Source organism: Panthera onca, chromosome B3 (genome assembly GCF_046562875.1).
Source record: "Panthera onca isolate mPanOnc1 chromosome B3, mPanOnc1 haplotype 2, whole genome shotgun sequence".
Classification (NCBI taxonomy): Eukaryota; Metazoa; Chordata; class Mammalia; order Carnivora; family Felidae; genus Panthera; species Panthera onca.
In genome coordinates this window covers 52,495,184-52,521,984 of record NC_138344.1, presented here as the reverse complement: position 1 = coordinate 52,521,984, position 26,801 = coordinate 52,495,184, and the positions used below count along the sequence as shown (strand labels likewise).

At 35.8% G+C, this 26,801-nt stretch overlaps 1 protein-coding gene across 4 annotated transcripts in view; it reads right to left on the bottom strand.

The window, feature by feature from the left end:
• The window catches only part of DMXL2 (Dmx like 2), a 152,659-nt gene that overhangs the window by 111,331 nt on the left and 14,527 nt on the right, over positions 1 to 26,801 (bottom strand). For all 4 annotated transcript variants that reach the window (XM_078448609.2, XM_078448611.2, XM_078448608.2 and 1 more), the window contains exons 2-6: positions 14,731 to 14,856; positions 11,570 to 11,641; positions 9,241 to 9,319; positions 8,315 to 8,450; positions 7,370 to 7,436 (exon numbers count right to left, since the gene is read on the bottom strand). In XM_078448609.2, the coding sequence (XP_078304735.1) occupies positions 7,370 to 7,436; positions 8,315 to 8,450; positions 9,241 to 9,319; positions 11,570 to 11,641; positions 14,731 to 14,856 (480 nt within the window). The remainder of the gene's footprint in view (positions 1 to 7,369; positions 7,437 to 8,314; positions 8,451 to 9,240; positions 9,320 to 11,569; positions 11,642 to 14,730; positions 14,857 to 26,801) is intronic.

Here is a 26,801-nt window from a genome sequence, read left to right as displayed (position 1 = left end):
CTGAAGTCGGACGCTTAACCGACTGCGCCACCCAGGCGCCCCTACACTATTCTTAATTGAATCCAATTACATGCATTTTAATATATTTTATAAGACTTCTATTTCATGTGATCATGTCCAGATACAGATCTGCTAAAGAGCTAAATTTTACTCTGAGAAAATTCAATAGCTTTCAGACTGTTTCAGCCTTAAACACAAAATTAGTCTGTAACATATAAATGGATAATGATGTGCTATTAACTGCTTATATACTACAAAATGGTCACTTGATTCACTCAAACAATAAATCTTTACTCGATGCGGGCACTGTATAAACTGATGGGGATAAAAAAATAAAAAAATAAATAAATAAACTGATGGGAATATAGTTAGGAGAAGGGAAAGAAGAGATAGAAGACAACAAAATATAATTGCTAGTTGTACAGAGCTTATACTCCAGAAGGGAAGACAACAGTAAATAAAGATACAAATTATTGTTGGGGCGCTTGGATGGCTCAGTCAATTAAGGGTCAGACTCTTGATCTCAGCTCAGCTCAGGTCTTGATCTCAGGGTTGTTGAGTTCAAGCCTCACACTAGGCATGGAGAGACTTCTTTAAAAAAAACAACAGATACAAATTATGGTTTTAATAAAATTATAAGTGCTACAAATTAAAAGCATACTGTGAGAGTATATACTTGAGAGACTTGACCTGGTCTGGGAGGTTTCCTTAAAAAAGTGATATTTAAACAGAGCACTGGAGTGCCTGGGTGGCTCAGTTGGTTAACCATCCAACTTTGGCTCAGGTAGCGATCTCGCGGTGAGTTTGAGCCCTGCAGTGCAGAGCCTGCTTGAGATTCCCTCTCTCTCTCTTTCTCTCTCTCTCTGTCTCCCTCTCTCTCAAAATAAATAAATAAACTCTAAAAAAAAAAAAAAAAAAGTACATCATGGGGCATCTGACTCTTGATTTTGGCTCAGGTCATGATCTCAGGGTCATGGGATTGAGTCCCTCATCGGGCTCTGGGCTGAGTGTGGAGCCTGCTTGGGATTCTCTTTTTCTCTCCTTCTGCCCCTCTCCCCCATTCTCTCTCTCTCTCTCTCTCTCTCTCACACACACACACACACACACACACACACACACACACTCTAAAATAAAAAACAACAAACACTGAAAAACTTGACAAGCCAATTCAATCACCTACGAATTAAAAAAAAACTAATATTTAACATTTCTGTGTAGAATGTAGAGATGCAAGAAGAGTTTTCCATAATGTCTGAAAAACAAGGTTAATAAAAGGAAAACATCAGAATCACTGGAAAAATAGTTTGAAAAAGAATAGGGGCGCCTAGGTGGCTCCAATGGTTGTGTCTAACTCTTAATCTCAGCTCAGGTCTTGATCTCAGGGTAATGAGTTCAGGCCCCATATTGGGCTCTGCACTGGGCATGAAGCCTACTTTAAAAAAAAAGAATATAATTTTTGCCTTTGATCTCTAAAACTAGGCAGTCACCTTTAAAGCTTTCATCTTTAAAAACTAGCATTCCACTACTCCTAAAACTTGACCATGAAAAAATGGCCATACCTACAGATTTGTTCTTTTTGTTACTCATATTTCTTAGGGTCACAATATACTCACAAATGATTAGTAAGGCTAGTCATTCCTTTGATTTAACAAGTCTGTTGTAGATGAAGCCATCATGATGATTTAATGGAGGACAAATTCAGTGTGATCAGAGAGCTACTCTAGATTTACACTGAAAAGCAGCTTTATAATGTTCCCAGATAGTCACTGCCCTGACATCAGCTTGGGTAGTGTTGTGCACGCTATGCTGCATTTGAAGCATGTTTTCCTATTACCCTCTTTCAAATACAATTAATGGCACTATTGTATCCACTTAGGTTTTCCTTAAAACATGTATTTTGGCATGTATATCATCTGATGTATTTTTTTAAATTAAAACTTAAAAAATTTAGTTTTATGTATGTGTGTAGTGTGTGTGTATGTGTACATGTGTGTATAGTGTGTGTATACATGTGTGTGCACATACATACACACATACATGCACATACAATTAGCCTGGAGCTCAGGGGAGAGTTACAGGCAAAAGATACAAATCTAAATGCACTTAAAGCCATGAGATAAGAGGAGATCACCAAGGGAGTGAGTATGGTCAGAGGAGAGGTCTAAGAAATAAGCCCTAGGGTACTTCAAAATTTTAAAGTAGGGAAGAAAAGGTGATCCCAACAAACTAATGAGGGACAGAGAGTTAAAAAGCAAATCAAGAGAGTGTATGGTGTCCTGAAAGTAAACTGAAGAAAGTGTTCAAGGGTGAGGAAGTAACCAACTGTGTTAATTCATGCCATTAGGGTAAGTAAGCACTAACCACAGGATTTGGTAACAGGAATTCACTAATGACTCTTTCAGAAGAGAGAATGAAGAGAAAAACTTGGAGACAGCAACTATAAGCAACTCTCTGAAGGTGCTATAAGGGGGACAAAGAAATGTGGCAAAAGCTGAGAGAAGGTCAAGAGAAAGTTTTGGTACTGTTGTTTACTTGTTTCAGAATGGGAGAGATTATAGCATGTCTGGCATGCTATGCTGTATTGGTGAGCTTGGACTGACATAACAAAATACCATAGACTGAGTGGCTTAAACAAATGTATTTTCTCACAGTTCTGAGGGCTGGAGGCTGAGATGTGGCTGCCAGAATGATCAAGTTGGTGGACCTCTCTTTCTGGCTTGCAGACAACTACTTTCTTGCTATGTATTCATGTCACAGAAGGAGAACAAGCTCTCTGGTGTCTCTTCTTATAAAAGTACTCACTATTCCTATATGAGGGTGATATGCTCATCACACCTCATCTAACAGTAAGTACCTTTCAAAAGCCTCATAGCCAAATCCCATCACATTGGGGGGTAGGGTTTAACATATGAATGGGGGTTGGGGGGCCATGTTCAGTCCATAACATATACCAACGTGATCTTACTCTAACACACAGATAGATCTCATAAATCTTGAAGAAAATATTAGCAAACCAAATCCAGCAAGAATAATACATTATAATCAACTTAGGGTTATTCTAGAAACACAAGGCTTATTTAATACTTGAAAATAAGCCCAACTATTTATCTTATTAAAAGAGTACACAAAAAGATGGGGCGCCTGGGTGGCTCAGTAAGTTGAGCATCAGGTCATGATCTCACAGTTTGTGGGTTTGAGCCCCGCATCAGGCCCTGTGCTGACAGCCCTGAGCCTGCTTCAGATTCTGTGTCTTCCTCTTTCTCTGCCCCTCCCCAACTTCGCGCGCGCGTGTGCGTGCGCTCTCTCTCTCTCTCAAAAATAAATAAACATTAAAACCATTTTTTTAAAAAAAAGAGTAAAAAGAAAAAAATTATAATCTCAATAGATTCAGGGAAAATATTTCCTAAGATTCAACATCATTTGTGATTTAAAAAAAAAAAAAAATTCTAACAAACTATAAATAAGGAAATGTCCTTTAGCCGAGAACGAACACCTACAGTAAACATCATAATCAAAAGTAACACAGTGAAAGGTATCCTCTTGAAATTGGGAGTAAGAAAAAGATATCTACTCTCACTAATTTTATTCAACATTATACTAGAGGTCCTACATACTGTAGTAAAAAAAAGGAAAAGATACAAAACATTTGAGATTTAGAAAGGATGAAATAAAACTCTCAATATTCACAGATAATTATGTACAGAGAAAAACGAAAGATCTACAGAGGATTTAATAGAATCAGTGACTTTATCAGTAACATTTGCTAGGTTTAAAACCAATATAAAAAATTAATTTCATTTCTATCTACCATTCACAATTATAAAATTAAATTTATATTATGATGCCATTTATAGCAATATCAAAAAATATCAAATATTTAGGAATGAATATAATAAATGTTTAGGGCCTCTACATAAAATATAAAAGAATACTAAGAAAAATTAAAAATTCTAAAATAAATGAAGGGATATGTTGCATTCATGATGGACACTCAATTGTAAAGATATCAATTCTCCCCAAACTGACCTATAGAGTCAATGCAATACCAATCGAAATCACAAGAAGTTTTTTTGTTTGTTTTTTAAAATTTTTCAGGCTCATCCTAAAATTTACATGAAAATACCAAGGGCCTTGGCAAGGATGTGGGAAAAAAGGAAGCCTCATGCACTGGTGGTGGGAATGTAAACTGATGGAGCCACTGTGGAAAACAGTATGGAGGTGCCTCAAAAACTTAAAAACAGAAGTATCATATGATCCAGTAACTTCACTAGTGGGTATTTACCCAAACACTAATTTGAACATACAAAGGACCAAGAAAACATAAGACCATCTTTAAGAAGAACAAGATAGGAGGACTTGTTCTACCAGATATCAAAACAATTCAAAAGCTATAGCAATTAAGACAAGTGACGCTGGTGCAACAAAAGACCAATGGACTAGAGAAAATAACCCAGACACAGACCCACACAAATATGGACATTGAAATCTATGACAAAAGTGGTATTACAGAGCAATGGAGAGAGAAGAGGCTTTTCAATAGTGTGCTGGACAACTGGGTAACAATATAGAAAAAAATCAACCTCTTCCTTAAATCGTATCTAAAAATGATTCCACATAGTTTTTAGACATAAATGTGGAAAACAAAAACACAAAATGTCCAGATTTTAGGGCACAGGTTCTTTGAGGTCCTCTAACCCCAGGAGCCTGTTGACAGAATTCTAAGATATAAAGATATTTTTGATACACCCTGTATGCTCTCATGCCTTACCATTTTAGTGTGCAACTTCTAACTTATGGCATCTACGTATCTCTGCCTAAAGTTTCCTAGGACTTGTTTTTGAGTGCTGAGAACTACTGCTATACCATAACCAGCGCCCAACCAACAACTGATACATATGAAGAACATGTGTGAGGAACACAATGTTGTGAGGAACACCAGCTCCCAGAGTTACCCAGAGATCCCAACTTGTTAGTCACTTGCATGATAGCATACCCTTTATTCAGCCCCTTCACTTCCCTGCCTTAAATCCAGTATATTTCTTGGTGATCATTCCCCACATGAATTACTTATATTTGAATCCTTGTCTCAGAATCTGCTTCTTGAGAAACCAAGACAACTAAGACTCAGAGTTACCATGAACTAGAGTGGTGAAAAACAATTACTTCTCTATTTTCATAACTGCTAACTGAAGGAAATGCTAAAGTTCAGTTACAAATAAAAGCGACAGACCAAAGTGGTATTAGTGGTACCTATGACTCTGTCTCTAACAGAAATCACAGATGTTTTAAGATTACACGACATTTGCTGTAAATATCTCAAAATAGTTTTTACACTCCTTACTACTTTGAAATTGTTATTAGGTAACTACTGAACTGCACATGATTGCAGTCTCTCTGTCAATAATATTGTGCAGTCTTCCTGTCTATATTGTCACCTGTTGAGCAACTATCTCTGGATCAACTAATTATTCAGCCACAAAACAGTTGAGAGTGTTCTACAACTAGAGATGAACTAAAAAGGATAAACTCTGGTGTTCTTGGAAAACCTATTCTTGTGTTTTAGTGTAATATAAAAGTTATACATATAAAAAAAGTTATACATATATAAAATATATATATATGTATATATGTATATATATACACACACATATACGTGTATATATGTATATATATAAAAAAGTTATATACATATAAAAAGTTATATATATAAAAGTTGTATATAATACAACAATTAAATACAATTAAACTTTATCCTGTGGGTTTTTTTCAATGTGTATTTACTTATTTTTGAGAAAGAGAGATGGAGAGCAAGGAGAGGAGGGGCAGAGAGAGGAGGAGAGAGAATCCCAAGCAGGATACATGCTGTCAGTTCAGAGTCTAGTGTGGGGCTCGAACTCACAAACCATGAGATCATGCCCTGAGCCAAAGTCAGATGCTTAACCGACTGAGCCACTCAGGCACCTGAAAACACCAGAAGATTCTTAAAACCTCTATAAGGTGGAGATGGGCAGGGAGGGCAGTCCTAATGGCACTGTACTTCTCAAATAGCAACACTGGTAGCTAGAAAGCAACAGAACCAGGACATAACCCTGAGAGAAAATTTTCAACACAATTCTAGTCCTAGCCAAATCAAGCATAAAAAAAGAACTCTTTAGGCTTGCAATACCTTCAATTTTTTTTTTCCCATTCACCCTTTTCAGGAATCTACTAAAGAGTATCCCTATCAGGCAAGGGAAGAAGATAAATGATGCTAAGAAACAGGGCAAACAGAATCTCCTAAGGTTCATAAAATTCAAAAATGACAGCTCTGCTATTTTAGGCTTGGAGAGCAACTAAGCCAGAGTGGGGGCAAAAAAGTTTCCAGGGTAACTCTTATGTGGGATTATAGCAAGAGGAGATCCAAAGACTGCCAGAGGTTTGGGGGTGAATTAGGTATATACAAAATGAAGCAAATAGTAAAACAAAGTTACTAGTAACTCCAAAGTAATTATTCTGTGAAGAGCATTTTACACAATCTTAGCAATGTGAATATTTACCCAAATGTTATGAGATATCTACATCAGCAAGACAGGAGGAAGGGAAGTCAATGTGTTTATGTGGCAAAAGTAGAGATGGGGATGGGGGACATCAGCCAGTGGACTGAAGTCTCAGATTCCACAGGAAGAAAAGAGAGGATACATAAAACTAAAAGGAAAAAAAAAATCAAGAAATGGGAACATTAGCAAGTTACTTAGAAACATGAAAGGAAATACCAAAACACGCAATTTGACAAGTAACTCCCTCAGGACACAGGAATAAGAATGGGATGAAAGGAGTACTTCTTTCCATTGTGAATCTAGTAGTACTATTTCACTTCTTAAATTACATACATATGCTATTCTTTAAACATAAAAATTAATTTTGTAAAATGTAAATTTTAAACAAAGTCAAATAACATTTATTTTCCAAGTGCCTACTACCTACGGGGAGCATACCAGATCTCCCATTAATACTATCACTATTTTGGGGCGCCCGGGTGGCTCGGTCGGTTAAGCGTCCGACTTCGGCTCAGGTCATGATCTCACGGTCCATGAGTTCGAGCCCCGCGTCGGGCTCTGTGCTGACAGCTCAGAGCCTGGAGCCTGTTTCAGATTCTGTGTCTCCCTCTCTCTCTGCCCCTCCCCTGTTCATGCTCTGTCTCTCTCTGTCTCAAAAATAAATAAACGTTAAAAAAAAAAAAATTTAAAAATACTATCACTTTTTCTGAGGCCAGCTTTGCAGAGTATGATTACCCCTATTTTTCTCAGATGAGAAAACTGAAAATGACAATGAAAAAGGAACACTTTTTGTTTTTTTATTTCTTTTGTTTATGTTTTATTTGGTCCTTTACCTTTCCAGCAGTAGCAAAATATTCACCATCAGGGGACCATTCCATCAAATGTACAGACACTGAGGTTCTAAAAAAAAAAAAAAAAAAAAGTTAACCAGTCTGCATTTTTAAAATCTGGAACACTGTATATATAAATGGTCAAAACAAGATTTTCATAACATATCAGAACAAGAGTGTTTTCATCTCCCTTAAAATACAAATTAATTATGAAAACCAATCCAAAGTTGACTTTGGAGATCCAAAGAAGAATGCAATCAACATGCATAAAAGAGATCTCCACCTACCTGCCCCATGAATGTCCAAAATATAACAAGTTAAAAACTGAGCTCACCCATCTCCCCTGGCTAAGTGGGTCCCTGCACATAATCCATACTGTCAGTGGTATAGCCATTCTTCCACTTAAGAGTAGCTGGCAACTTGTATCACATCTTCCTCTTCCCCATCCCTATCTACATCTCATCCATTAAGGAGTAATTCCCAAGTCCTGAGGTTGTAACTCGAAAAATATTTTTGTCCTTTTTTTAACCAATCAACTGTAACACAGAGGAAAGGTTAATACGGGTTTGGGTTAGAAGAAGTCCACTTTCGGGGCGCCTGGGTGGCTTGGTCGGTTAAGCGTCCGACTTCGGCTCAGGTCATGATCTCACTGTCTGTGAGTTCGAGCCCCGCGTCGGGCTCTGTGCTGACAGCTCAGAGCCTGGAGCCTGTTTCAGATTCTGTGTCTGTGTCTCCCTCTCTCTCTGCTCCTCCCCTGTTCATGCTCTGTCTCTCTCTGTCTCAAAAATAAATAAACATTAAAAAAAATTTTTTTAAAAAGAAGAAGTCCACTTTCTAGGCTTCTAAATGTAATGGTACTATCAAAAAACAGAGATCACTGTGCAAGGGAACATATTTTAGGATGACTGGTTTTTTTAATTAATGAGAACAACAGAGTTAGACACTAACTTGCACTGCCAGATGCACTTCCAATCATTTAAAACTGGAGGAATTTTATTATCAATTTCTTCCTCCTCTTCCAGAATGTCACCTCCTGGAGGAGCCCACAACTGAATAGAATCGGTTGCTGTCAACAATCTGTTATCTGAAAATTAAAGAAAGTTCTAATGAATACGCATGGCTTATCTGGAGAAAGAATTGCACATGTGGGCTTATATTTAGGTTTATAAACTATTCTGTGAAAACCAAGACATATCCATTTCAAAGTTCTAAGAATCCACTACACAAGAAAGGGTAAGTCTCGGGTGAAACTTGACAACAAAAAAGAAAAGCTTACTGGCAAAGAGCTACTGTGTATCAGGTAAATCCTAAAAACAAAACAAAACAAAAAAAGCAAAAGTACAATAACAAAACAAACGCAAAACACTCTGTTATGTAAACATAGAATGTTCTCAGGATATAAAACAGAACTAAAGATTAATGAAATTTGTTTTTCTACAAAATTAACCTTATTAATCATGAATGTAAAGAGGGGCAATGGCCATTATCATTAGGGGTTTCTAATCTTTCAAATTTAAAGACAAAATTTCCTAAAACACAAAAAATAAATGAGATAGGGGGTTTTTTTGGCCCTGTTTTATTTCTGAGTTTATTTCTTATTAAACACAGTGTAAGTGTTAACTAAGGAAACAAATCATCACTGTTTCCTAGAATAAAACATTCAAAGGCAGGGAATAAAAGCACAGAACTCAAAGTAAATTAAGCACTGTACAAAGCAGTGTATACCAAGAAGAAAAAAAAATACACTCATTCACTAACAAAAAGAAAATATTCTACACTGACCATTTTATTATGAGAAACTATATTACATTGTAATCAGACATTTCTAAATGAACATTTACTCTTTATAATTTCTAAATATAATCACTAAATACCTTGAGGGTCCCATGCTAAATTGTATGTCACAGAACTCAAAAAAAACTGCCCCGTTTTAAGCCACTGACACTTGAGTTGCTGAAACATATAGAAAGAAAAAAGAAACATATATGTTTTTAAAGTAATATCCACAAATATTACCATTTTATCATTTTATTCACCTTAAGACTTTATGATCTAAAACAAAGATGTAAATATTTCACTATTATTTTGAAAATATTGCTCCTAAACTAACTTGCAATAGTTACTTATTATTTACTCTACCACATCAAGCTGCTTGCCATGCCCAAAGCATGTTCTCTCAGGCTTCCTTCCATGTCTATAAACACATTCTTAGATGTAGGACATGCTTTTTCTCTCTTCTCCACCTGCAAGCTCCCATGCTTACATCTATATCCAGCTAAATCACCACCTCTGCTGACATCCCGGCAGCAGCCATGGTACCCTTTACATCCCATTTTAACAGTGGCCACATGCATGTGTCTGAATCTCCTAGTAAACTCCAGCTCTTCAAGGTAGGAATTATGCCATAATAAGCTTTGTGTCTTGAGTGCTGTAATGGCTGGAACATATGCAGACACTCAATACATGTTTGTGAAAACAAATGCACATTAGAAGGAAGTGAAAATTATCATAATCCTATGGACTCAACATCTAAAATAAAACTAGATGTATCTCCCAAAGTCAACAAATTTGAACCACACAATATATACAATCCACAAATCTATATTATGTGTATTATATTTATTTGACTAATTTCCAGTCTTTTTTCTATTTTCATTCTAAAAGAAAGATTTAAAGTGCAAAAGTCAAAGGCCTTTGCCATGAAATACAGTAAGTGAAAAAAGTTGAGATATTTCTTTGTAGTACATAAATACACAATGTCCTTTTGTAAAGTATAGTGCATGTAAAGCCACATCACCTTAGGCAAGTTATACATCAACTGCTCGGCAAGTAGTAATAATTTAATAAACAGAAATTCCCTCTCTCTGTATGATACTTTTTAAATACTTAACAAATACTTCATTCAAGGTATCATGACCATCCAGAGCCAGAATTTTAAAATAACTGCAAAACCTGAATTTCATTATCTAAAAATAATTATATATATTTATAAATATATACATATATATTTATTTATATTTATATTTAAGTTTATTTATTTATTGGTGGGGGGAGAGGGGAAGAGAGGGAGAGAGAGAATCTCGAGCAGACTCCACACCATCAATGCCGATTTGGATGCAAGGCTCAAACTCACAAACCCATGAGATCATGACCTGAGCCGAAATCAAGAGTCAGATGCTTAACTGACCGAGCCACCCAGGCGCCCCTGTGAATTTTAAGTAAAATAAAATATAGCACCTAGAATGAATTTGAATGGTTGGTTCTCAATGTGATATGCTAGACCATTTAGCTGATTAGTGAGTTTACCTAAGCTCCTAACTCCTTCACTCAACAAGTATTTAGAAGCACCTATTGTGTTCCAGGTCTTGTTCTAAGTACTTCAGATGCACCAATGAACAAAAGAAACAAAGCTCCATACCCTCATGGAGCTTACATTCTAAACAGTAAATAACAAATAAGATAAATGCTGTGGGGAAAAAGTTTAAAATAGAAGGATGAGGGGTTAAAATAAAAGTGGTTTTGTTTTAAAATGGGCAATTTTAAAAATGGGCGGATCCCCATTGGGAAGGTATTATTGAGAAAATACTTACAGGATCTGCAGGAGCTGACCTTGGAGTTACCCAGAGAAAGAAAAACATTCCAGACAAGAGAAAAAACAATGCAAAGACCTAAGATGGGAAAGTAACTGTTCAAAGAATAAAAATGCCAGTGTGGCTGGAGTAACATTAGAGGACAAAAATCGTAGGAGTCGAGCTCTGAGAGGTGTTAAGTGAGTACTAGAGGGAAAAAAGACTATAGAGTCTATTGTAAGGCTTTTTGGCTTTGTGTCTGAGAGAAATAGGGAGTTTTAGGTGGAGAAGTGTGTCATGACCTGCTGTGTTGAGAAAAGAGAAGAGAAGGATATAAAACATATCAGAGACTACTCCAGCAATCTAGACAAGAAAAAATAGTAGTTCAACTAAGGTAGATTACAATTAACAAGGTAAATCTCAATTAGCAATATTATAGAAAACTAGGTTTCTAAAAGGTCTAGGGGTATATCTCTAGTGAATGTAGAAGATCTTACCATCAAAAGCACCAGACCAACTTCAGATGGGTATTCCAGACCACATTCAGCACTAGCTCTTGTAAGGCACTCTTTACTGCTATCAACTGGATTCTAAACTTAACTCTAAAAAACTTCTACTACCACTGAATACTTACACAATTTCTCTTATGAGAATTTATGCCCAAGGGCTCAAAAATACAAACAGCATTACCATACGAAGCTGCAATCTAAAAAGAAATGAACAAAGCATTAACATTTAGGAAAAGAAAATAAAGACAACATCCTTTTCACAATAACGTATAAGCTAATTACATATAATACAATCCCAACACAGTATTCATGATTTATTCCATCCCATAAATATAACTGGAAAAGAATTGGATTTAAGAATCCCTTCCCTGTTGTCAAAAATTCATCAGGCTTTACTTTACATATCAAATACAAGGTTGAACTATTCAAAGAAATCATCCTTTTCTGTAAGAATTTTTTTAACATAGGAATAACTTTATTAACAAAGATAGCATTTCAATGGCACATTTGCCAGAAATTTTATAATCCAGTGAAAAATAATATAAAAACCATGAGAAGCAGAAAAAGATATCAAAGAGTATTAAACAGGTATTCAAAAGACATCAAATAAAATGACATTAATTATACTATGAAACAAAAAAAAATTCAATGGGGAAAATCATCTAGAAAAAGGAATAGAGAAAATGGACTAAGGAGAGATCAGAGACTCCACTGCAAGTGGAAGAGAAAGAGCTGACGTAGACGTCCCCATCGGACTTAAGATAGAGATCTGGGTTCCAGGTCACATACCTGATAAAAAGGGACATAAATCCTCTGTTCCTGGAAGCTACCAGAGCCTGGTAGAGATGATTTTTTTTAATATGAAATTTATTGTCAAATTGGTTTCCATACAACATCCAGTGCTCATCCCAAAAGGTGCTCTCCTCAATACCCATCACCCACCCTCCCCTCCCTCTCCCCCCATCAACCCTCAGTTTGTTCTCAGTTTTTAAGAGTCTCTTATGCTTTGGCTCCCTCCCTCTCTAAACTCTTTTTTTTTTCTTCCCCTCCCCCATAGTCTTCTGTTAAGTTTCTCAGGATCCACATAAGAGTGAAAACATATGGTATCTGTCTTTCTCTCTAAGACTTACTTCACTTAGCATAACACTCTCCGGTTCCATCCATGTTGCTACAAAAGGCCATATTTCATTTTTCTCATTGCCACATAGTATTCCATTGTGTATATAAACCACAATTTCTTTATTCATTCATCAGTTGATGGACATTTAGGCTCTTTCCATAATTTGGCTATTGTTGAGAGTGCTGCTATAAACATTGGGGTACAAGTGCCCCTATGCATCAGCACTCCTATATCCCTTGGGTCAATTCCTAGCAGTGCTATTGCTGGGTCATAGGGTAGATCTATTTTTAATTTTTTGAGGAACCTCCACACTGTTTTCCAGAGTGGCTGCCTCAGTTTGCATTCCCACCAACAGTGAGAGAGGGTTCCCATTTCTCCACATCCTCTCTAGCATCTATAGTCTCCTGATTGTTCATTTTTCTAATAATTCCTTGAGAGCCAATTCCCAGTTCACCCTCCTCTTGGCAAGAGGGAATCAACTACAGGGAACAGACCAAAAACCATTCTTGCTGACACCTAGAACACTAAATTAGGTATATATATTTTTTAAAGGCCAGTCAAAAAATGTCTACTGTCATCTCAGGGCACTCTCATACCAAAAAGTGATTTTAACTGTCACTTAATATCTAACACTCTTTCCACGAAAAAGCTCTTAACCTACAATGGTAGGGAGGAAGCTACTTCAAATGCCCACCCGAGGTAAACACCAAGGCAAAAACTGTTAGGAATGATCACATTCAACTTGTCAGCTGATGAATGAATGATTATAATTGGCTAACATAGTCATAAATGACAAAGGTATCACCAAAAGGTCTGGCAATAAAGGAAATAAAAGAAGATGGCAATAAAAAAACAATAAATCGAAGGTGTCATTTTTGCCTTCTTTATCTTCAACCAGGTAAGGAAAAGTGGAAACAGGGTTATGAACACTAAGGTCCTATACATGAAAGGAAACTTTGCTCCCAGATAATTTATTGTGATCATTACCAGCCCATAAATAATTTACTAAAATTCATCTGGGAGAACTATCATACAACTCCAAGCAGGTTTAAAGATACCCTACTTGGTTTAAGGAAATGAACAATGAAAAATTAATGAAAGAAATCTGGCACTCTCAGTGTTCTCTAAGAGTAAGCAACGCTTAGTGGGGGAAAAAAACAGGATAAAAATCAGAAAAGCAGGAAACAAGTGTCAAAAAACACCAGGAAATTCAGTGTTTCAATACTAGGTCAATTACATCACTGGATTGCCAGATTGTGCCACATTTACACAAATACTAAAGCTTGATACAAGCAGCAAGGTGGGACGCTAGAAATAGTGTAATAATAATTTGTTACTTGGCATAAATTTGCATCATTACTATTTATCACCATGAAAATTCTGATTTAACATATCCTTGTTAAAATGTGTTATTTCTCAGTAAAAAACAATTGCTAGAACACTAAGACTATTTAAATCATTATAATTATTACAGGAAAAGTCTCATTTTTATACTGTGGAGATACTGAACTCTTCTACGCAACACTGGCCTTACTGAGCTGTTAGAATATAGACTGAATATGCTACATTTACTTCACATACAACCAAAATTTGATGTATATCATGTTTGATGTGTATTTTGGGGGAGAGGTATATGTGAGATGCAAACTACTTTAAAATAAACCCTCTGTTTTAGAGTCTGAATGAATGAACCTTAAGATTCTTCAATTAATGAATAAACTTTAATTAAATTAACAGAAGCTCTACAAAGCTGCTGTTACATGACAAATATTATATTAGACACTAACAACTAGCCAGATTTTTTTATAAAAATTTAATGTTGCTGTGATTTGGGCAAGATAAGGGATGCTATGCAGACAAGAGAAAAGTTTACTTACTTCCCTACTACTGGCTTAACAGTTGCTAGAATTATCAACTAGCAGAACATCAGTATGCACAGGACCGTAAGGCCTATAGAACTTTCAAGACAGTGTACACCTGCAGAATTAATCATCTCATTATCAGCTTAATGGCCCCTTACCATTTGTATACATCCTATCATTTTATCCACTCCTATCAACAACCATCTAAGCAAGGTATATTAATAAGAAATTGTAAACAAGCCTTGTATAAAAGGAGAAGAATGCATTAAAAGATGGCATTTAATAAGGTAATTAAATCCCTTACTCTTCCATGTTGGTTAGAACACTCCACACAGCTGACTTGGATGTTTCCATGCTTAGCACCAGGAATGATCTGCACACATTCAAAGTCACTTGCCAAAATAACAATATCACAGCCTGATCCATACGCCTAAAAGAGAAAAGTTTTACAGTATATAAGATATGTAACTTATGAATTATACCTTAGATTTTGTTGCCACCATAGAGTCTGACACATTTTTACAAAGATAGTTAATGTGAGAATATTTAGTTATCAATTTCCAAATAAGACATTAAAAGTCACATCATAAATAAATGCCACATAATAAAACAGGATGATGACACCCCATGAATTATCTTTCAACAACTAGTACTAACAAAGAAAGGATTTTTCTAGTTCTTCAACCCTACAGCCTAAGTCCCTGCAGGTCATAAATCTTCCTGTTCAGAGCTTCTCTCCAAAGCTCATCTTAGTGAGCCCTAAAGAATAAAACCTCCATCTGAAAATAATAAGGCATCAAAGGCTGCAAGCAACTGTGTTTCCAGGGTTCAAACCAGGCTTGACAAAGATCAAGAAAGAAATCAGATGAATTTTCCAACACAAATCCACATGGCTTAAAGAGCTAGTTAAATAGACATGAGCCCCCAAGGCAGAATTACATGCACTAAGGCAAAGACTAAACTTAAACTCATCAACTGCCTAAGAGTGAATCCATGATGCTGTCTGCCTCTCTCCTCCCCTTCAACCTTACAAGGTGTGAGGGAGAGAGGAAACCAGCCCAAAGTGGCTTCACACACACACACACACACACACACACACACACACACACAATTAATTAACTTAATTTAATTTAAAAATAAACTGATTTATATAAAATGTTGACAAGTATAACTATATAGCCTGCAAAATAAAATAGAACACAAAATTAAGTTCCTGGAAAATTCCTTGTTCAACAAAACTATAACGAGTAAAACCAAATGTTTCTTCCTATTGCCACACTTCTTGATGTATGCTATTCCTGTTTTGCAACTTTGTGAATTTTATGAAGACATAAGGGGCAGAGGCAGAGCGTGAGGACACTTTTCCTTTTTCTCCCAAACTCAACTTGTGAGTAAATATTCAAAACAACCTAACAATCTAATTTTGAAGTGAAAAAGCCCCTTATATATACATGTGTGTATATACACCAAAAAAATGATTTATGAGGTGGTATTTTATCCCACAATTTCTACACCTTTAAGCAATATAGTCCTGTCCTACAAAACATAGATATCCAATAAATAAATAAATAAACAAACAAACAAACAAACAAAACAGATATCCAACAGCCAGGACTGAATGTGATGACATCGAACTCCATGACCTGTGTCCTGATGAGATCCACACATGGCTGCTAATGAAAGAGAAAATGAAGATAAAGACCAGATAGGAAGACAAATACTACTTCTACTGGTTACTAAAACTTCCAACACTGCCAAAATCCTGCTGCAACTACTATAAACCATCTTCAACTCATGTATTAATAAATACCAAAAAGTTCACCAAAAAAAAAAAAAAAAAAGAATGATTGGCAGGGGAAATATGGAAAAAAAATCACTTCTGGGAGGAAGTAACTACTTATATTCTTATAGACAAGGCAGATTTACTACACCAAGCACTCAAGAAAGCAAAACTGAAAGGGAATATTGAGCATAGGAGAAAGGAATGTTTGTATCACTCTAATGATCTTTAAAATTACATTATTAATCCTTACAAAAAAAAAAAAAAAGAAAAAAATGTATAACTATGAATGGTGATGGATGTTGACTAGACTTACTGTGGTGATCATTTCACAATGCATACAGATAGTGAATCATGCTTCACACCTGAAACTAATATAATGTTATATGTCAATTATACCTCAAAAGAAAAAATTTTATTAAAATTACAAAAATAATCCTACCTTTGAACAATATTTCGAATTTTCCAAAGTGCTTTATAGTATTATCTCAACAAAGTGAATTGATGAAAAGAGCATCAACTGACGAATGGATAAAGATGTGGTTTATGTACACAATGGAATACTACTTGGCAATGAGAAAGAATGAAATCTAGCATCTGCAGCAATGTGGATGGAACTGGAGGGTATTATGCTAAGTGAAGTAAGTCAGGCAGAGAAAGACACCGTATGTTTTCACTCATATGTGGATCTTGAGAAACTTAACAGAAGACCATGGGGAAAGGGAAGGGGGGAAAAAAAGTTACAGAGGGAGGGAAGCAAACCATAAGAGACTCTTAAGGACTAAGAACAAACTAAGGGTTGATGGGGAAGGGGGAGAGGGGAAAGTGGGTGATGGGCATGGTGAGGGCACTTGTTGGGATGAGCACTGGGTGTTGTATGGAAACCAATTTGACAATAAATTATATTTTTAAAAAGTTATTTGTATTAAAAAATAAAGTAAAGTGGTTACTAGAATCTGAAAAAAAAGAAAAGAGCATAAACTTTAGTTTGAAATCATATATGCAGGGTTTTCAATTTGGGTTCGGCCATTCTAAGTGATCTTAAGTTAGAAGTAACAGTTACCTCTTGGGACAACTGTGAAAATTAAAGTAGAAAATCTATTTGCAGAATGCTTAGCACACATCATTCATTTAAGAAGAAAAAACAAACAAACAACAACAACAAAAAACAATGCATGAAGTCCCAAGCCTGTGCTAGGGACTGGGAATATACAACCACAAGACGTGGGAAGTCTAACGGGAAGATAACCAAGTGAATCACCAGTCACAACTAAATGACAAACTGCCATGACAGAGATACCCACAAAATATCAGAAGACAAAAGGTACTCAATAAATGTTATGTTACTCCCCCTTTAATCTTTGCAACAAACCTGAAAGGAAGATATCATTATCATTGTATAAAGATTAAAATTCATCAATTTGCCCAAGATTATATGGTTAATAAGGGGAAGATGTTCCAACTCAAGTCCTTACAATTTTTAGGCTATTTTCTCCTACATTACATGTCAACGATACTTAAAGTATTCCAGATAAATATTAGTATCCCTGCTTCTCTAAAGATGGGCCATTTCTAGCAACTGCTACTAGAGACAGATAGGCTTTTACTGATCAATCACCAAAAAGGATGTTTACTCTTCCCTAGATATTCAAAATGCCAGATCTTTTCCAGAGTACATGGACTATACTCCTTAGCTGTAGGGAATCTTGACATCTTTCTGATCCTGCAATATATGTTCTCAAACTTGGCTGCATCAAAATCAAAATTACCTAAGGAACCTATTAAACATACAGATTGTTTGGTCCCACCCCAGACTTACTAAATCAAAATCTTCATGGATAAAAGAATTTCACAATATCTACCAAAATTTTAAATATACTTTTTGATCAAACAACTCTTTAATTTACCCTACAAGCATACTTTAAAAAGTTTGCCAAAATATATGTAGAAGGATAGTCACTGCCTTACTATTTGTAACAGCAAAAACTGAAGATAATCATACTGTCCATCAGTAGAGGAGGTTAAATAAATTACTGACTATCCATATACTGGAACACTATGTAGCTACTAAAAGTTTAGACACCACAAGTCTAAAATGATCTCAAATTCCTCATCAAACTAATAATTCACATCAAAAGGGAGCAACTTGTGTCTAGTACTGGCTTCCTGGAACCCACAAGTAGGCATTACCTACGATTTTATATAATATCTATGATCATGGCGGGAGCAGAACCCCCCAAACTACTGCACACTAACAGTTTGCCAAAGTACAGAGGAAGCATATTCTTACTCTTTAGCTAAAGAGTCTAAAGCAGGGAAAAACAAGGGCCCCCAAATCAGTCAATACTGAATCACATACATTCTATAACTGAAATCTCACAAGATTTTAAGGATTTACATAAGCATGTGTTTAGTATCTGTCAGGTTCCCACTACAGTGGAATGTCCATCAGAGCAAACATCCATGTCCTGTTTTACCATGTACTCCCAGCACTTCGCATTAGCAGCCCTCAATACATATACATATAGTGAATAAATGATTCAAATCTTCCCAATTTCTGGCTCTAGAAGTCTCAGCACCTTAAAACCTAGTCAAAGAACATGAAGTTCAGACAGAACTGACCAACTTTACAATAGTACCTACACAAGGAAAGAAAGATTTTGATTTTCCAGCCTAACAGTATATGGATTTAGAAGACCTACCAGAAGGGAATCTACCAAAGCCCTCCTCAGTAATTTATCATTTACTGAATACTTTACTATGATATAAGGCCATCTGCTAGGTCTTTAGGAACAATGTATCTTCACAGACCACCTTTAAAGATGGAGAAATCCAAGCCCAGAAAGGTAAGTAGTTTGCCCAAGGTCACAGAGTGAGGATTCGTTTGCTTTATAATAAAGCTCCTGCTCTTTCCCACTACTTCACCCCACCTCTACTCTATTAAGATGTCTTCCTAGTAATAGAAGGCCTACGTTCATCCTTGTAATCCCAAGTAATTTACCACAGCCCCTAGCACAAAGTACTTGGTAAAAACCAACAGCTAATAAGGTTTATACAAAACCTAGAATTACTTAAGAGATTCCCATTCTCTCAATTTTAGGGCAAAAGCAATTTTGTTTCCATTCTTCTTTTTCAGAATTCGGTCTTTAAGAGAAAGAATTTACAGTGCAGGAGGAAAAGAGGGTGCTCACTGGAATTACACACAATTGAACCCATGGAGTAAGGAGTGGGCTCTTTCACTAGGTAAAAGAAATATCATGGACTTGGCGGAGCATACACTATTCCATATTGGGACGTAAGTCACAGGATCGTTGCTGGAAAGCAGGAAAGGGGGCAGTAAGCCTTTTCTGCAGCAAACGGAATCCCTTAGCCAGGTTCTTCTTCCCTCGGGTTCTTGGCAGAGCCACTGCTGTGCCATAGCACTATACACCAGTTATAACAGTACCAACCTATAAAATGTTTTGTCTCAAAGTCAAGGATATGATTTGGCCCCAACACAGAGACAAATCCCAAGAAAAGAGAAAACATCTTAGAAAAACACACTTTCCCTCCATTCATGTGGGAGGATTTCTTTTATGGAAGAACTGAACTGCCCTGATGAGGATAAAGAATAACCAGCTGACAATCATGTCATATTAAGAGAGAATTCTGTAGCACAAGCCCTAACATCAAAGATATGCTTCAAATATATTAATCTTCACTTGCTTTAACCTTATCATTGGAAAACAAATCCATCCTTTTAGAAAAAAAAAAAAAAACTAGTCTATGCTTTGAGCGCTAAAACCAAGCGTTTTCAACCTGGATGTAAGTCATAGATGGTCTCAGGAGGTCTCTGAACTCCTGGAAATTATATTTAAAGTCATGTGAATGTGCTTTTTTTCTTGTACCCACAAGACAAACCCATTAGTTTGTCTAAAAGAATCTCTTCCTGGAGAGCCCAGGTGGCTTGGTCAGTTGGGCGTCTGACTCTTGATTTCAGCTCAGGTCACGATCTCACAATTCGTGGGCTCCCTGCTATCAGCGTGGACCCTGCTTGGGATTCTCACTCTCTCTCTCTCTCTGTCCCTCCCCCACTCCTGCTAGCTTACTCCCTCTCTCCAAATAAATAAAACTTTAAAAATGTTTTTAAAAAGAATCTCTTCCTTAACAAAGTGCAGAGTGTGTCATATAACCCCATAATAATTCTATGGAAGCTAAAACTTGAATATTTGTTATTACCAACATTTTTTTCTGTTTTTAGTCGTGATATCCAAAATTTCATTAGACAGGCACTGCCAATTAGTTGAGGCTGAAAAACAAAGTCACCTTCTTCTTTTACCTTATCTAATTTTCACTTGATGAAAAAAATTTAAATATCACCTTTGAAGTCATTAGGTACTCTGAATTAATCTATTATTATTATCATAATAAAGATATTGCTGCCTTCTCTAGAGGGTTAATGTCACTGTGAACAATTAAGTGTATCTGAATATACACAACACAATCATTGTCCTAACTTCAGTTTTATATATAATTGCCTTAACCACATTATTTTCAGAAAAGCAAACAAATACTTGTATCCCATACTGTTCTGATTTTTCAGATTTCCTTTAAGTCTTAGATAAAGTATAAAGAAATAAAAAGTTGTTTGTTTTTTTTTAAATCCTACACAGGGGCACCTGAGTGGCTCAGTTGAGCATCTGACTTCAGGTCATGATCTCACAGTTCGTGGGTTTGGGCCCCACGTCAGGCTCTGTGCTGACAGCTCGGAGCCTGGAGCCTGCTTCAGAGTCTGCGTCTCCCTCTTTCTGCCCTTCCCCTGTTCACGCTCTGTCTCTCTCTCTCAAAAATAAATAAACATTAAAAAAAAAATTTAAAGGAGTGCCTGGGTGGCTGAGTCGGTTGAGCATCCGACTTCGGCTCAGGTCATGATCTCACAGCTTATGAGCTCAAGCCCCACGTCGGGCTCTGTGCTAACAGCTCAGAGCCTGGAGCCAGCTTCTTTTTCTGTGTCTCCCTCTCTCTCTGCCCCTAACCCACTCACATTCTGTCTCTGTCTTTCTCAAAAATAAACAAACATTAAAAAAAATTTTTTTTAAATCCTACACAAACATGTCTTTTCCTATGAGAACATAAAATACAAATAAATGAATTACACAGGTATTTTCTATGGAATACCTGGATGCTCTATCATCCTGGTAGTTACAGGGTCAAAGTTTAAGGTCGCTGAAAACTGTTGACATGTATCTAAATTTAAAAGAAGAAAAGCACTGGTGAACTAAGAGGTATTAAGCATGCTGAAAGGTTTATCTAATTTAACAAGGTATTGCGGTCTTACCAAGAGTATTACTGTTAAATTCCCACCTCTCCCTGAGAGTGAATTTTGACTCATGTTGAGTATGCTCACTCTTCTACAAATGAGGGTACTTGTTATTAAGAGCTAAAAAAAATAATTACAAGAATTATAAGAGGTACCATTTACTGAAAGCCTACTGGGTAACATACTATGTAATCTACATTCCTAGTCTCTTTTTCAAGACTGCAGTAATCCTAGAAGTTAGCTATTATTGACCCCACTTTAATATAAGGAAATGGAAGTTCATAGGATTTAATCAAATTCTTAAGTAGCAAGGTAAATATAAGGCTGAGAGGCAAATTCAGGTCTCTTTACATTGTTATATCCACTTCACTTATGACCATCATTTTGTTTTCTATTGCTCAAATTTTTGTTCTTCTTACTGGTTTGTTAATTACATAAATTCATTTAAATTCTTCATTTCAGCTGTTCTAAAACAAAAAGCTAACGAGAAGACAGGGTTGTCTGACTTTGATCATTACTTGGTTGGGTCAAGTTATCTATAGACAAAGTCTTAAAAGGCCAGCCTTGACCTATGAAAAAATCTTATCAAGAAAACAAAGCACATATTAACCAAAATTTCCCAAGAAAATATCCTTTCCCTCTTCCTTTTAGTCACATAATTAAATAGCTAACTGCTTACGCTTCTCAGAATTAAAAATTAACTTCTAGGGGCACCTGGCTGGTTCAGTCAGTGGAGCATGCAACTCTTGATCTTGGGGTCATGAATTTGAGCCCCATGTTGGGCTCAGAGATTACTTTAAAAAAATTAACCTCTAAAACAAATAGATTTCCTTTTTGAATAGGATCATTATTAAGCTAGAGTTTTCATGTATCACTTACCCATAAAAGCCACCTGTAAGTTAAATAAACCATTTTAAATGTCTGATTTTAATGTTTTCAGCAACAAGATTTTCTTTTTTATAGAAAATGCAACACATGCTAATTTAAAAACTAAATCGGTGGGGAGCCTGGGTGGCTCAGATGGTTAAGTGTCTGACTTTTGGTTTTGGTTCAGGTCATGATCTTAGAGTTTGTAGGATGGAGCCCCACATCAGGCTCCACCCATGCTGACAGCACAGAGTCTGCTTGGGATTCTCTCTCTCCCTCTCCCACATTGGACACACTCTCTACCTCTTTCTTTCAAAATAAATAAACTAAAAATTAAAAACTGAATACAAAAATTAGTTCACCTTACCCTTGACCACTTAAGGAGTGATTACCTCACAGTTACCCGTGAACCCTTCCTGAAATGTTTAGTGTATATATATGTATAAACATTTTTTATATAAAGAGATTATGCTATACACAATTCTGCAACTTCTTTTCCACTTAATTAACAATTTGTCTTGAAGAACTTTCCTTATCACAGAAGGAATTATTTTATTCTTCTTAATAGTTGCATAATCTTCCATTTTGTGGCTTTGCCATAATTAATTTAGGTTGTTTCCAGTCTTTCACTACCATAAAACGTGCTTCAGTATAACACCTATGTATTTATGGTATTACACATATGTGTGCAAGTATACCCAAAGGATAAATTCTAAGACATAATTTACTGGGTAAGTGATTAAAATCAGTAAGTACTGCAAAATGCCCTCCAAAAACACTGTATTTCCCATAGGTATAAAAGTACCTGTTTCTCCACTTCCTCACTAACCCTGATAATCCAATCCAACAAAACCTAGCTTCTCCCTGTTGTCTTAATTTCTATTTTTATTAGGAGGAAAGTTGAGCATCTTTTCATATATTTATCAATCATTTATATTTCTTTCTCTGAAAACTGACTATTCCTGTTATTGGTCAATTTTTTAACTGGGTCTGTTCTGAATGACTTATAAGAGCTCTTTACAGATTAAGGAAATTCACCCTTTGTCTATATAGCTAATAAGATTTTTTTAAATGCCTGAACTAAAGATAGAGTAAGCAAAGGACAAATCATTATTTTTTAATTGAAATAGTGTATTTATATAATACACAATTTCAATTTGAAAAGTTATATATATAGATCACAGTAGGCCATGGACTAGTTTAAAGGCCCAATTTATGAAGTACCAGGAAAGTTTATAAATTTATGTATAAAAATATAGAGTTTTCAAAATGAAATTTAAGTCTACAAATAAGAGTACTTATCAGCAATACATTCAATCAGCCTCATATGCCTTTCTACAGGTTTCTACACCTAAAATCAAACCCTTAACCTTTATCAACTACTGCCTACCATCAGCACCCCCAAAATAGATAAGCTTCTTGCCAGTCAGATGTTAAGTCCATCATACAGTTAGAAAAGGGGGAAAGGGTAGTATTTGAACAAACAGCTCTTCTCTCCACATGACTAAGAACGGACTTTACTAATATGATTCAATCATTCTAACAGCCTAAAGTCCACTCAAGAATGCTGAATGAACAGAATAAATAAATGAGAAAGAAACTAAATAGTATGCAAAAAGCTAAGAGCACAAAAATTACCCCAAGTCAACGACAAGTGAAGCAATATCAGAAATAATATAATAATGACTGTATGTGTGGTAACCAAAGGTTTGTTACTTTTAGAAACAACACAGCTCACATCAGGATATGCAAAATTAACAGACTGCTTATAAAAGTAGGAAAAAGCTAAGCTGCAAGTGGTATACTGAGTGAAACGTAAGACAAAACTTAATAATATATAAAAACAGGGGTGCCTGGGTGGCTCAGTTGGTTAAGCGTCCAACTTTGGCTCAGGTCATTCTCTCATGGCTTGTGAGTTCTAGCCTGCATCGGGCTCTATGCGGACAGCTCAGAGCCTGGAGCCTGCTTCGGATTCTGTGTCTCCCTCTCTCTGCCCTCCCTCCCTTGCTCACGCGCTCGCTCTCTCTCAAAAATAAATAAATATTAAAACAAATTTTTAATAATATATAAAAACAAAAATCTATGGCTGAAAAAAATAAAAACGCAAGAAATACTACAAGTGGGAAAAAAAAGAAATATTACAGTGTTTGTGATTAAATAGTAAGAGACAAAATGATTGTTTTAATTTCTTTGTAACAACCCCAAACAAGCAACAGATCTGAAAGAACTTCCTTCAATTAAAATTAAAAATTTAAATTAAAAAAAGAACAATCTTTAGGATTAGTCAAAAAGCAGCCAATTTTGATAATTTACTGACAAAATAGATGGAGCTACAACAAACTTCTAAATACTAAGCTAAAGAGAAACACAGATACCCACAGTACAAACTAAACTTATTTCTATAACCCTGAACACAGAATAAAACATGGGTTTTTTAAAATTTACTGATGCTCAATAATATCTGATAAGCAAAGGAGACCTTGAAAAGAGAAATATGCAATAATTAATTAATTTGTCCTAATTAAATATTACAAATACTGCTCTATCTCCGGCTTGCATGCATTCTCACTAAAAAGTAAGTGTGGAAGTAGAAATCAAAAATCATCTCTTCTAAATAACTATTTTATGTCAGTGCTGAGAATAAATCACTCAAAGTATTACTTACCAAAAATTTCTAAGGGAAATCACAGCAGTATTGGTAAAAGTAAGTCTCATGGACTGGCCAACATGCATAAAAACCTACCCAACTTTCAGCTTCAGATCTGTTCTCTAAAGCTTGAGATATATAACAATTTTGCCTCACAAAGAATAATGTAGTAAAATACTACTTTTTTAAATGGTTACTTCTAAAGAAACACAATATTTTTTTATATTTAATTATTACAAATACAGACAATAAGTGACTCAATATTTTGTTCCTTAATTTGTTAATAAATTTTACATTTCAAAGAACCTTAACAGTACATTATCTAATATGTACCAATATTAATACGTAATGTTTGACAACTTCCAATTTTGCAACTACTGGAAATTTCCAGATATTCGGTTAACCTAAATACTGATATTTTGAGGGAGATGGTCCTGACAGTGTTCCAAAAATCATTTCCCAAATAATTGATTAAAATATTAAATTATAATTAAACTCTCGATACAATACCATCAATATGATGGAAAGAACATATTCCTGAGAATCCAGAGGTATTAATACTAACTATAACAATCTCTCTGTAATATTTCCTTTATCAGTCAAATGAAAGATTGTGACTAGATCACTTCTGAGACTCCTTTCAATTTTTAAGCTGTAATTCTATGAGTGCACAAATTTGCTTCAAAAAGTCCTGATAAAAAGATTAAATAATCCAGTGTGCACTATTTTACATAGAAACCCAGCTAAATGGTCTTTGTGTTGTAACTCTTTCCCCTACTCACAGCTGACAGGATGTGAGGATGGTCCAGACTAATGACCAGTAGCTATCAGCCAGATGAAAGAGATGGGCTAAGCCAGGCAAAGTCCACTCAGGAATTCAAACCATAAGACCCAGAGTTAGAAGGAAGAGCTAAGCGGACAAGTCATACATGTTCAGGGATAAGTCAGCAATTTGAAACTGAAACCACCAGTTTAAAAAGTAAATGGATCGGGTATCTAAAAACAAAAAACTCATGAAAAAAACAAGTACATAAAATCCCTAAGAGAAGGCAGTCTTGATTCTACCAGCTTTTTAGTTCCAATAACCCTGAAGCCCAAATGCACCTCCTAAGTTCTTTGTGTATCCTGAAATAAACCTAGCTTTTACTTCAGTTCCTCTGTCCCTTGTGCTAAAACCAATACTGATACAAAGATTGGGACTGCATAGAACAGGGCTTCAAAGAAAATGTGGAATTGGCTATGATTAGATTATAGAATTAGAGTAGAGAATGCAATGAGGAGGACAGACTGGAAAGCTAGCAAAACAGGATGTATACAAGAGATACAGTTACTAAAATAGTCATATGTGATTCTTTGGGACCTAGAATATGTCAGGCATACCTCCCTTTTTTATGCTTTGCTTACTGTACTTCATAGACACTGTGTTTTTACAAATTGAAGGCTTGTGGCAACCCTGCATCAAGCAGTCTATCAGTGCCATTTTTCCAAGAGCATTTGCTCACTTGTAGCTGTGTCACATTTGGCAATTCTCACAATATTTCAAACTTTTTCATGATTATATTTGGTATGTGACCTTTTATCAGTGATCTTTAATGTTATTATTGTAATTGTTTGGGAGTACCACAAACCATACCCATAGAAGACGGCACACTTAATAAACGTTGTATGTGTTCTGAATGCTCCACTGACCAGCCATTCCCCCCACCCCACTCCTTGAGCCTCCCTATTCCCTGAGACACAATATTTAAAAATAGGCCAATGAATAACCCTATGATGACCTCT